The sequence below is a fragment of the Lycorma delicatula genome, chromosome 9 (genome assembly GCF_047948215.1).
Source record: "Lycorma delicatula isolate Av1 chromosome 9, ASM4794821v1, whole genome shotgun sequence".
Classification (NCBI taxonomy): Eukaryota; Metazoa; Arthropoda; class Insecta; order Hemiptera; family Fulgoridae; genus Lycorma; species Lycorma delicatula.
Window position 1 is genome coordinate 110527816 of NC_134463.1, and position 13632 is coordinate 110541447.

Genomic DNA, 13632 nt, shown 5'->3' on the forward strand with positions numbered 1-13632 from the left:
ATTTTTCGTTTTATTTTTATTTACAATTTGAAAAAGCTTATAAAAACGCTCACCGTATAAAAATAAGTCGTTTGAAAGAAACAAAAAGGCGATTAATTTACGTGTTGATAAAAATAAGGAAATAAATCCAGACAGGAAATAAAGAGGCAACTTCTCAATAGTAAATAAGGTTCTATGGAACGTGGAGATATATGTTATATTTTAACTCCAAGTTTTTCTACTAATCTTTATTGAATTAATGCGTGAAAACACATTTATTATTTGAATAATATAATTTGTGTGTGCGTATGTTTTTTGTGAGTGAGTGCATGTGTATTTCTTTTTTTTTGTTTGCTTGGCATTTTTCCCGCCAGCACCCCATTCGGTTGTCCTAAAACACAAGACCGAATGTCTGTGCCACAAACGGCAACTGAGCCACGAAACAGTTTAGCGACCATTATCCTAACTAGCTCCTAGAACTAACCTAAAAGCGTGAGCGGAATAAGCGTGGTACCGTACACCATTCGCTTGCGTGTCCCACCGCTCAACTGTCATATATCACTAAAACGGGTAGGCGTACTTAGTCACTTACTAAAACATATATGACTAACAATAATTAATTTATCTCCTCAAAGACAGCAATTCGCTGCCACGCCTACGCCGCTGAATGCCAGCAAGTACCTTCCCTTGAAGTCTTAATTTGGCTGGTAGCCAGCCTTATCTCTCGGTTAGTTTCCCACAGCAGCGCGGTAGGAGTCTTTTCCCTTAGGTAAACTACTGATGTCGGTTGAATAAAGCAACCGCATCAAGGAACTCCTCAAGGATTTTGCCACATTGACTCGCCGCTTGTGAGTGGCCAATTTTCTCCTTGACCTTTAAGTTCCAGGATGGCCTGAGTTCTGGTCCCCCCTAGAGCTGGGCAGTCGAACAACATGTGTTCGTTCGACTGGACCTCCCCGCAGACGCACAGCTCATCAGCTGCCAGGTGGAACCGAAAAAATATTGTTTTAAATTTACATGGTTGGAGAGCACTCGGGCTGCCGTTGCCCTTAAAAACGAAGGAGAGACATACCATCCTCTCAGATTCTGTATAAATCTATACAAGGATCTTCCCTTAGTACATGTGTGTGCGTGATTATACATTATTTCAAATCTGAACCCGATTCCGGATCTGTGAGGTATGAGGTTTGGTCGGTAGGGTGTACGCTCTCTTAATAACATCTAGCTAAACCTGTCAGCGAGTCCGACACTCCGCCCGAAAATGGGGTTCCTCAGACTCATCGGAAAAAAAACCATGATTTTGAGAAAGTGTTCATATAATTTACGAAACAAGAAAATTCTGGGTTAAAAATTATTTTACAATGTTAATAAGAAACCTTTTACAACGGAATTTTTTTTTTTAAATGCACAATTAAGAACCTTGTTGTTTTTTTTTTAATCGGTTTCAAATCAAAAAAGTTAAACTTACTCCTTATCACATGTATTTCTGTAAAGCTGAGGCTCTCTCCTAATTTTTTTATCTTATTATAAAATAAATTCAATTAACGTTTCTTCATTATTATTTTAATCCTATTTTTCGTAAAATTATATTATCCAATCGTTGATAAACAAATAATTTATTAAAAAATATTTTCTTTAGTCTAGACTATCATAATTTGTCGGAGGGATAAAGTTGTTTATCGTCCGTTCACGCATACTCTTTCTAAAACTTAATTGGTATCCATTCAGCCTTACAGTATTATATTTATATATATAGACTAACAAAACGTTCAACACATTTGTTTATTGTTAGTCGACATATTGATGAATTTCACAGAGAGGATTAACTTAGAAAACATTAAAAATATCACTGAAATAAACAAACGGGCTGACGAGAGATAGATCGATGTAAACTTTGTAGACTCAATATGCAAGTTTGTGGGTCTGTGTATTTTTATACTGCGTATATACCTACAATAAATACGCATGTGAAAGTCAACACAACTTCACCAGATTGGTAATAGAATGATGAATAAACCTGGATCTACTCGTAAAATGTTATGTAAGATTTAAAGTGCTCCCGCGTCTCATAAATCAGGAAACATCCCTAGGGAACACTTCAGTTCAGGAATTCATTCAGACGAGACCTTATCAGCTTATCTGTTTTTATTAGTTTTACTACTACTGCTTCTAACAAAAAAGTAGTTAACATCTAAATCTAAAATATAAAATTTATTCCGAAAAAAAAATGGTTTTCCCTAAAATGGTTTAAAAAAAGAAACAACAAAATACGGTGAAGTGATGACTTTTTAGTTGTGTTGGTATTACTTTGATACTCCCAGAATGTATAATATAAATCCAATTTCTCTTTTCCATTCCTTTTTTCGTTTTATTTGAATCTTTTTTACTTGACTTGTTTTTATTTTGATTTGTGAACTATTTAAAATATATATTTATAAACTTTTAAATAAAACAGAATAAACTCGACATAAAAAAGTCAAAATAATTGCCACGTCTAACACTTTTGACTAAATTATTGCGTTTATTTTTTATCTTTCCTAACTTAGGTTTTGGTCAACTGTTAAAAACGATTTATTATTCGAATTTTCCTACTCTCAATTAATATATTGGATATAGCAGCAACCTTTTTTATTTGTATTCCTACCTTTTATATTACAACAAATTTAATGGCTGTTGAATAAAATTTGTTGACAGGTGTGATTTATTTCGCCGTTTTTTATTTAACCGAAAAAAGATTTCAATATTTTTTTATTATTATTAGAGTTCAATTCAAGTGCAAATGTTAATATTTAATCAAAAAACGAATTTAGTTTGGGTAAATAATACGGGTCATCACTCTCTTTATTGTACACATAACGTTTAACTGTTCATTGACAGATGAACTGCAAAATAAAACAAGCTGATTAAATGTGTTGAAATTGTTAATTACCACGTGTTACTGATTCCTTCCTAAAGGTGATTATGAATATTAATATTTCTATACAAATCTATCGTGAGCCTAGATATGTATACAGAATGGAGAAAAAATAATTTTCCATTGAATACATATTTAATTTCCGTAACAGATAGGAAATTTTGGTTTTGGAATCGGAACTAATCCGCCGATATAATTATTGAAATTAAAGTTCAATTTTTGTTAGTTAATTTTTACATCTTTTTTTTTTTGGATGGAGTTTAAATAGACAAAACAAGAAGCGAGCCTTTATACTTTAATGTTGGTGGAAAAATAATAAGAGTACTGCTAAAATCGCTGAAGAACTCCAAATGAGATTTCAAATTCTCCACTGTCGATCCGTTATTTTTTCCAAAATTTGAACACAAAATTTGATAATAATGTAGGCGTTGGAGTTTTTCACTAGTAGGGTAACTCCTAGAACTAGTTGTTGCCCTTCAGGAAAAAAATAACTTGGGAGGTATTCATAATGAACCTTTCTTTCTTTTTTCCTGTTTAGCCTCCAGGAATTACTGTTCAGAAATTACTTCAGAGGATGATATGTATGAGTGTAAATGAAGTGTAGTCTTGTACACACAAGACTACACTTCATTTACTGAGAGTGTTCTCAGTTCGACCATTCCTGAGATGTGTGGTAAATTGAAACCCAACCACCAAAGAACACCGGTAACCACGATCTAGTATTCAAATCCGTATAAAAGTAATTGCCTTTTACTAGGACTTGAACGCTGGAACTCTTCACTACCACTATCCCACCCCTAGACCAACCCGGTAGATTTATTCATAATGAACCTGCAAACGTCAAAGTTTCTGTGGACTTTATTCATACTACTTTATTCAGAATTAATTTATCAACAATTTTTGTTTAAAGATTTTACGTGTTATTACCTATTTAACAAATTTAATTTATGTCAAACAAAAAACAGTGTCTTGGTGGACCCCAATCTTTTGTCTTTTATCTTAGATTTCTCGTAAACTACTAAAAATACACTTCTGGGACCAAATTTTTTTTAAAACTTTTCAAGTCGGAAATTATATTCTGAACGGAAATTTATCAAGATGAATTTTGATCATCCTCTAGTAGACGTCGCTTGGTTATTCTGCTCCCACCAATTCCAAGATTATTGTTACTCAAGTCGTTATCAGCTATTATGGTAAATTACAAAGGTTTTTAAATATAATTTCATTGCATGGCCACTCCCAAATTATTCAGATATCCCTTTACATATCTATACCCTCTTTTCCCCGTCTAACATTATTCCTAAACACCAATAACTTGGAATACATAGGGTAACGTCTACGAACGCATGTTCTGTAACGCGGCGGCCGTTGGGGTATAGGTCGGAAATAAATCGAGACTTATTCAAAATTTAAGGACTACCCAGCGCAGAGCTTTAATTGTATGCACTGATATTTTAAAACAACCTCCAACGAGGCTACCACTGTATTTTGAAAGGCTCTCCCAATCGATTTAGTGGTGAAAATTCGGGCGGCTACGTGGAAGAGGCAGGGACCGAGGTATTTGGGATGCGGTTTCGGGCCGAGTCCTTACCGTAGAGGAACGGTGATCTCAATGCACCGGTTCTAAATTTCGAACAGTTGCCCATCTCCCGCCTGCGGAAAAGCTTTTACAGCCCCGCGGTGAAAGCATGGCAGCAAGAATGGCACGCCACGACTATGTTCGTCCTGATTTATACAGGATCTGGGGGAATGGTATCCGAGTGCTCTCCAACCATGTAAATTTAAACAAATATTTGTTTCGGTTCCGCCTGGCAGCTGATTAGCTGTGCGTCTGCGGGGAGGTCTAGTCGAATGAAAACATGATCTTCGAATGCCCAGCTCTAGGGGGGGGGGGTGGAGCAGAACTCAGGCTACCCTGGAACTTAGAGGACAAGAGGAAAACTGACCACTCCCAAGCGGCGAATCAATATGGCAAGAGCCGCATTGTCGGGCTGTGTAGGAGTTCTTTGATTCGATTGCTTTATTCAACCGACGTCAGTAATTTACCTAAGAGAAAAGACTCTTACCGCGCTGCTATAGGAAGCTGACCGAGATGTATGGCTGCTATCAGCCAGATTAAGGTTCCAAGCGCTTTAATAGTAGACAGGTACTTGCTGGCATTCAGTGGTGTAGGCGTGGCAGCGAATTGCTGTCTTTGACGAGATAAATTAATTATTGATAATCATATATGTTTTAGTAGTTGACGAGGTTCGCCTACCCATTTTAATGATATATGACAAGTGGGCCGTGGGACATGCAAGCGAATGGTGTATGGTACCACGCTTATTCCACTCACGCTTTTAGGTTAGGACACTGGTCGCTAAACTGTATCGTGGCTGAGTAGCCGTATGTGGCACAGACATTCGGTCTTATGTTTAGGGCGACCGAATGGGGTGGTGGCGGGAGAAATGCCAAGGAAACCGATACATAGGGTAAGTCAAGGGGCACCGTCAAAGAATTTGGGAAAAATTTTTAAAATAAAATTCATATAGTAATTGTTATTTTTTCTACCATTGTTATTTGAATAAATAAATTTGTAAGCGACGATACTAAGTTTCATTTGAAATACATTTGAAGATATCTTGAAGATGAGATAGATGAACACTAAATATAATGAATATTAAATCTACATACATAAAAAAGACTATATGGTGATCGATTCATAATTAATGCTAACCAAAAAGGATAAATTGATGAAAATTTATATTCAAGTTCTTTTTACAATGGTGAACAATAAGAATGGATTTTTTAAATTCCGAATTTAAAAGATTAAAATGCAGTATCAATGAAATTTACTTTTTTAATTCCTCGTTAACAAACAAAGATATCAACTTGATTTTTGGTTGTGTAATCTTCCAATGAATATCTAAAAACCAATATCTAGACATTTTGAAATTCTAACTTGAAAAGGGTGAAGAAGATTAAACAAATTTCAAACAATGATTGCAAATTTTCCCCCATTTTCGATTATATTAAACGAGATATTCAACTAATTTTGTCTTGCAAACACTCTTCAGATAAATATTTAAAAACTATGACCGATTAACCATACCCTGATCGCGACAGGAAAACGCAAGTAACCATATAGTGCGGGCGAAACGACGACGGGGATGATAGTAATATATGATCATGACATAAAAACTAGAAATTATAATTAAATATCATAAATTGTATATATATTATGTTTAAATTTTAATAATATATTTTCTTTTGTTTCAGACAAAAAACGAAGAAACGTTTACTAACAGTTAGTTTAAAAGTGAGGTAAAAGTTACATATACCGATATATAAATAAACAATGAATAAAAAAAAGTGTTTAGTGAAATATTTCAGTAAAATTACAGGTTAATTATATAAATAATTACAGGATAATAGTATTTTAAATCTGTAATGTAATTTTTTGTAAAAAAATTGAAAAATAAGTGAATCGTTATCGTTATTATTTTCAACGAAATGTATACCTTTAATTTTATATTACTTTTAATCGCAGTTTTCCTTTTATTATCTGGGAACGTGAATACGGCCACCTATCAAGGTATGTACTTTCATTATTATACATGTTAAAAACTTTATCTTTTAGTTTACTTGCTTATTTTTTTAAACAGCTATTTTTTAAATATTACAATTTTTTTTAAGAGTAGAATTACAGAATTATTTCATCGTACATTTTTCAGTAACAATGAGAAATTTTATTACGTAAAGTCGTTGGAATAGAATCAAAGGGAACAAAAGGAGAATATAAAGTCGCCAAAAGAAAGAGTTTCATATTGGCTGCTACAGGTGAAGGCATAATCATATAAAAATGGTGTAAAAGAGAAGATGATAGCTTGTTGCTATGACAATGAGTAATGGAAGAAAGCAACTGTCATGTGTTAGTCTTCCTTCCAAAAAATAAATCTAGCATTTTACGATTAATATTACGAGTGAAGACCGTGGAACGGGGCTTTGAAAACCATTTAAAAATAAAATAACTCAAAGATTAATCTTTATGAAAACTATATATTTATTTATACCAGTGAGTTGGAATTAATGGTCGACATTCTCATGCCATATCGACTTTTTTAAAGTAGAGACTTACATACATATTTTCTTCTGCGGATTTTATTTAATAAAAAAATGATAATGTGAGGTATATAATTATTAAAACCATCATTTTTATTTGATTGTAATTTTAAATTAAATTTAATAAAGCTATTTTGAGAATATCCACTGAACTAAATAACATCGTTCAATAACAATGAAAGAATTCCGCTAAACAGGCTATTGAAACAGATTAAGAATTAGGTAACATAAGCCGTAAAATTTTTTTTTAAATCTAAAACTAGATGGGCATTTTATTGTGAAGCATTCATAGCTGTCATCACACATTAAGAGAATACTTAGTAATAAAATAATTTTACTCGTCAACGTAACACAAAAGCGAAAACATGTAGGTGCGTAGTAGTTTTACTAGGGTGTTTAAGTATTATTGGCACAGCTAATATTATAGTAGTTTATAGTAATAGTATAGTAGTGTAACGCGACAGGACTATATAGTAGCAAGAAGCCAATCGCCGGTTCAGCAATCAATTCCCAAACTTGCGCGTCAACTGAGCATTATAAAAATTAACAAATAAAAAAAGAAAAAGAAAACATTATAATACATTAATAATAAAAATTAAACAATATTTACGAAGCTCTAAAGAAAGTATTGCTCTAAAAATGTTTAGAAATAAAAATAATTTCTATGTTGAGTACTGCTTACCTTTCTTAGCTTCATTCTTTTATCACTTGTTTCAGAACCATTCCATTGTTAAAACTTATTGTACAGTACTTTTAAATGAAAGAATCAATGAAAATGAACATTTTAGAACATCTAGAAATCTTTAAATTTTAAGTAACAATAAAACGATCATAAATAACAGATCAACAATCAAGCCGATTTACTCTTCTAGAACCTCAATTTATTAAAGAAATAGTTAAATTAAATAAATATAATCATTACAACACACCGGATTGGTCTAGTGACGAAGGCATCTTTGCAAATCAGCTGATTTCGAAGTCGAGTGTTCTAAGGTTCAAATCGTTGTAAAGGCAGTTTACTTTTATACGGATTTGAATACAACAGAGTTATTTTTTAGTCCTGTTACCCAATTTTAAATGTAATTTAAGAAAGAGAAATTTAGGTGGAATAAAAAATGTACTTGTTACTTACAAAAGACATTTAATAAAAAGCTATTGATTACATAATTGTTAAAGAATATGCTCAAAATGCCCACCCCTTGCGGTTATACACTCACGGACTCTTTTCAGCATATAAGCAGAAACCTTTTTAAGAGTTGCATTGGAAATATTCGTGATTAAGTCTGTAATATTGACTTACAGTTCAGTGTGAGGATTGTTTTTGAAGGCCTCGGACTTAATATAGCCCCATAAAAAGTAGTCAGAAGATGTGAGGGCTGGAGACCCCGGAGGCCATAAGCCCTTGCTTATTATTCGATCATCAAAGAACTCGTGCAGAAAATCCACGGTTTCTCGAGACGTGTGGCATGTAGCGCCGTCTTGCTGAAACCAGGAATACCGTTCTTGAGGTTCCAGGTAGGACACAAATTGACGCACAATATTGCTGTATACTTCACCATTTACTGTCTGTTCGAAGAATATGGATCCGACTATACGATGACGAGATATCGCACACCACACACCAATTTTTTCAGGATGGAAAGATTTGTCTTGTAAAGCGTTAGGATTTTCACCAGCCCAAATTCGACAGTTTTGATTCTTCAGATAACCATCAAGATGAATCCAAGCTTCATCACTAAAGAATACTGTGTTTAAAAATTCGATTCCGTTATTGTTTACGAGAGACCTAAACCAACCGCAATATTGCAATCGCTTGTTTAAATCTGGAGGCTGAAGCTCTTGGGCTAATCGTACGCGATACGGGTACAATTTTTAGCGGCTTTCTGAACACTCGAATATGACAAACCGACTTGCGTGGAAAGTTTTCGTAAAATTTTCCCTAGAGAATTGAGCAATCTTGTTTTCACATTCTCTAAAACGTCATCTGTAAAGCGAGTTAGTCGACCGCTACGTTTTCTGTCGCAAACACTACCTGTCTCTCGAAATCGGTTTGCTAGCCTAGAAATTGACATGTTTTTCTGGTGAGGAACACCAACAAATTTAATTTGAAATGATTCTTTTACACTCGCGTACGATTTCGTAACATAATACTGTTCAAGAATTAAAGTTCGTTGTTCTATGGTAAAAGACATTCTGTTCGTAACACGATCAGAAACGGCACAAATGTTTACACAGCTCAAGGAGAATCAACTCACAGTGCCGTACCTATACCGGTTGAGTACCGCTACTACCAACTTCGTGTCACAAAACAAAATTTCCCTTTCATAGAAAAAAATTAGCAGACATTAATAATTGGGTAACAGGACTAAAAAGTCACTCTGTAGATCGTGGGTACCGGTGTTCTTTGGTGGTTGGGTTTTGAATTACTCACACTTCTCAGAAATGGTCGACCTGAGACAGTACAAGATTACACTTCATTTACACTCATACATATCATCCTCTTACATCCTCTGAAGTAATACCTGACGGTGATTCCCGGAGGCTAAACAGGAACAAAACGTATAACCATCAATAACAAATAAACAAGAAGAAGGCCAGATAAGACATGACGTCAAATATAGAAAGGGGCGTTGACTAAACAGAATTAAAGAATCACAGAAATTTAAAAGTACCATTACAATAAGTTTTGACAATGGAGTGGTTCCGAAACGCGTCAAGTGATAAAAGAATGACGCTCAGAAAGCTAAGCAGTAAACATAGAAACTATACTGATCTTAGCAGAATAGATAATAGTACAAAAATAAGTTTTGATAAAAATTTAAAAAACGAGTCCATTCTGTAATGTAATTATGTTTTTTTTTTAAATGTTCAATCATGATTGTTAAAAAATCTATATGGAAAGATTTTTAATTTTACAAAATTATAAAATAAATTTTTTCCTTTAAATAGAATCTACTACGGTTATCGTTAGCAATTAGCTATGACGTTGAGATATATTCGTCACAATTTTTTTCAGATCTTAGCCGTAATCGAGCCAGGAATTTTCGGTGTAGCAGGCAAGAAAATTTCCCTCTGTTGTAGACAGAAGAAACAAATTTTTTATCAGAGGTTTTGAATGTTTTTTAATATAATTAGAGACCAGATTATATGCAAATAAAAAGCTTGAAATATGCATGTCAACATGCATTAAAAATGCTAAAATATGCATGAAACGTGTCATAATATGCATCTTTAAATAATAAAAAAATAGTAATTTTTTTTTATTTAAAAATAATAAGCATACAGTAAGTAATTGAATACATATCGATAAATTCGATAATTAACAATTATTTAACATTATGTTAAACATAAACAATCAGAGGTATTGTTCCGCGGCTGCCAAGTACTTTGTAAGAGCCGTGCATCGAATATGTTTGGCCGGCTACAACGTAAGATTTCATTTATTAACAAGGTACCTCACCGAAAAATATTGTAAATATAGCGAAAATATACATCATCACTAGATTTTATGGAAAATATGCAATAACCGGTAATAATGGGCTTAATATGCAAATGCATATAATCTGATCTCTAGTTATAATGCCAATAAAAATAAAAATATAATAAAAGTAATTATTTAAATATTAAAAAAAAATTTATTTTACTTATCTTTCGAATAATTTTTTTAGCAAATTTTCCTCTAAAAACAACCTAGTATACTTTTAATTTTTCAATTGATTTTATTTTTAGAAAAAACTTTGGTTATTTTTATAAAAACGAGGTAAAATTTTTATTTACCAAGAAAGCTTGTAGCGTGTGAAGTGGGTTCAACAATCGAATAATGTAGCAGGGAGTGAAACCTTACAACAATCTTTCGTCGCAAAGATGTCAGGGATAAGTCCCACAAAATAATGTTTACAGAAAAACGATCTGAAAAAAAAATTAAGAACGCGAAATATTTAGATCCTTTTTTCCAAGAAACTGAATAGATAAGAGTAGCTATAATAAAAAGAAAAAGAAATATGTGCTATTTTATTACAAAAATAATAACTTATATTACATATTGATCTGCCTTTATTATTTTATACTATATAAAGAAAACGCTTAAAGTATGTAATGTTGCTGGAAAAAGAACTTATATGACATCGAAGAAGCGTTCGACTATAAAAATATTGCAAGATAGGCTTTTGAATAGGTAAAATCCTTCTTGCAAGCTATATAAACGTAATGTAACGTTTATAAATTCATATGAATTTGATATGATAATATAAAAAATTTAATTAAAATTCTATTTTGTACAGGAAGAAAATATATAATATAGAAGAAAAATTAAATTAATGTGAAGTTTCGTACTTTTAAGTGTTAATGTTCCAAATGAGATTTTAATAAAACCATCGTTTTCATCGACAACGGTGCTTGTATTACTTCTATATTAACCCGTTTTTTTTCTTTTTATAAATCTTTTGAAAATATACAGTGCTTTTATATAATGTTTAAAAATAATAATTTCAATTTTCAAATGTTCTTCAACAATTTCTTTGTAAAAATTCTTTGAAATCCTCATGGCAATATGGATAATTAACAAAAACATTTTACCGTAAAATCTTTACCATTAATCTTCAGAAATTTAAACGTTTAATAAGAATATAACGAAAAAACAACAGTGATTTAATAATTTATATGTTTCTTTAAATATTAGTTAATATAATTTTTTTTTTTAAATTCATGGTACGTTGCTTTATTTTTTAATATAAAAAACATTAGTTTGCTAAAGATGAAAACCTTTATACAACTTATTAAATTCATTTTAATAATTCTTTACCCGAACGAGCAAGGAAAGCAATATTTTGTACGTATATCTTAACTTAATGAAACGCAAAAACTGCTCCATTATACAGAGTTATCATAAAAGAATAGTGCGGTTTTGAACATGGTTTAAATTAAAACAGAATTACTTACAGTTAATGTTTTTTATTTTTCAAATTTGTCGTCTCAAACATTTTTTTTACATAATTAATAAATTTCAATATGTGCGCCCTTAGTCGCTCGACAAATGTCCAAACGATACTCAACTTATCTTCAAACATTAGTTAACATTTCTTCGTTAATAGTTGTCATTGCTTCATTAATCCTGTTTTTTAAGCGGTTTAGGTCGCGAATTTTTTGTGTATATACAACGTTTTTGATGTACCACCACAAGAAAAAGTCGCAAGGTGTCAGGTCTGGATTCCTTGAAGGCTAAAGTACGGGTCCTTGCCGGCCTATCCATCGATCTCCAAATTTTTCGTTCAAAGCGTCCCTGACCGATGCATTGAAGTGCGGGGGAGCACCATCTTGTTGGAAATGAAGTCGATGAATGTTTTCGAGTTCATCCGGCTGAGGAAAGCAATAATCGGTTAACATGTCAAAATACACAACTCCATTAATTGTTTTTTCAGCGAATAAGAAAGGCCCTATTACACGATTTTTCATCACACCACACCAAACATTAACTTTAGGCGAATCGCGTTGTTTCTCAATAATTGCGTGTGGGTTTTTAGAGCCCCATATTCGTCTGTTAACACATCCATTCACATGGAATGTAGCTTCGTCTGTAAAAATGATATCATCTAAAATCGATTGGTTTTCACTTATTATGTCCGACATTTCAACAGCGAAATTGTAACGTTTTACACCATCATCGGGTTTCAATTCCAGCAGTATCTGGATTTTATAAGCGTGTAATTTCAGTTTTTTATGTAAAACTTTGTGAACTGTTGATTTTGGAATACCTAATTCGACGCTTCGACGGAAGATGGACTTCCCAGGACTTCTAATTGCCTATCGTCTAATTAGTTCAACCGTTTCGTCCGGTACACTTGGTCTTCCGGTTTCTTCGAATCGTTTGAACCGACATGTTATGTTATTTTTGTGTGGCGGATCTCTTCCGAATTCACGTCGAAACGCACGTTGAACTAAAATTAAGGATTTTAATTCTGTTATCAATAAAACACACTTTGCTTTGTCTTTATCCGAGAACATAGTAACTCACTAAACTCACCGCAACAACAATACAAGAACTGACGTTGTGGTTACAACTGCTGATAAACAAACTTTTGGGTTAGAGGCTTTCAGGGATACCAATATAACATCTAGAAATTTCCCTACAATCTTCCTATGAATTACTGAACCCGCACCGTTCTTTTATTATAACCCTGTATATAGATTTAAAAAATCTTTAATATAGTACTAAGAGTGTTACTAGACACGTTATAAATTCAGAAAATAGTTAGTATCCTTAAACATTTTATTTTTTAAAAGCTTTTATTTAACTCGCTTTAGGAATAATCAAATCTTGCAACTGCTATATCTTTTGATCTATCGTTTGAAAATCAATGAAATTTGGTATACTTATGTAACTTCGATGCCAATACAGCACTACGGTGTCGGAATTTGGTATGACCCACTCCCACGCCACCACGCGCTACCCCTACGCTAAATTCATGCATTTAGTCGAAAATGTCCATTTCTCATGAACTATCGTATGAAAATGATTGAAATTTGGTACACGTATGTAACTTCGATGTGTAAAAATAAATAAACAAACAAACAAAGTCTTAACAAACAAACAAACTTGAACAAACAATAATATTCAGATATAAATATTATTACGAATATTT

The 13632-nt window shown here is 32.8% G+C and overlaps 1 protein-coding gene across 1 annotated transcript in view; it reads left to right on the forward strand.

Annotated features, from left to right (window-relative positions):
• Positions 1-6276: 6276 nt before the first annotated feature.
• LOC142329957 (alkaline phosphatase-like) overlaps positions 6277-13632 on the forward strand; it is a 629670-nt gene continuing 622314 nt past the window's right edge. The window contains exon 1 of the mRNA XM_075374942.1: positions 6277-6467. Coding sequence (XP_075231057.1) covers positions 6386-6467 — 82 coding nt within the window. The 5' untranslated portion in view covers positions 6277-6385. The remainder of the gene's footprint in view (positions 6468-13632) is intronic.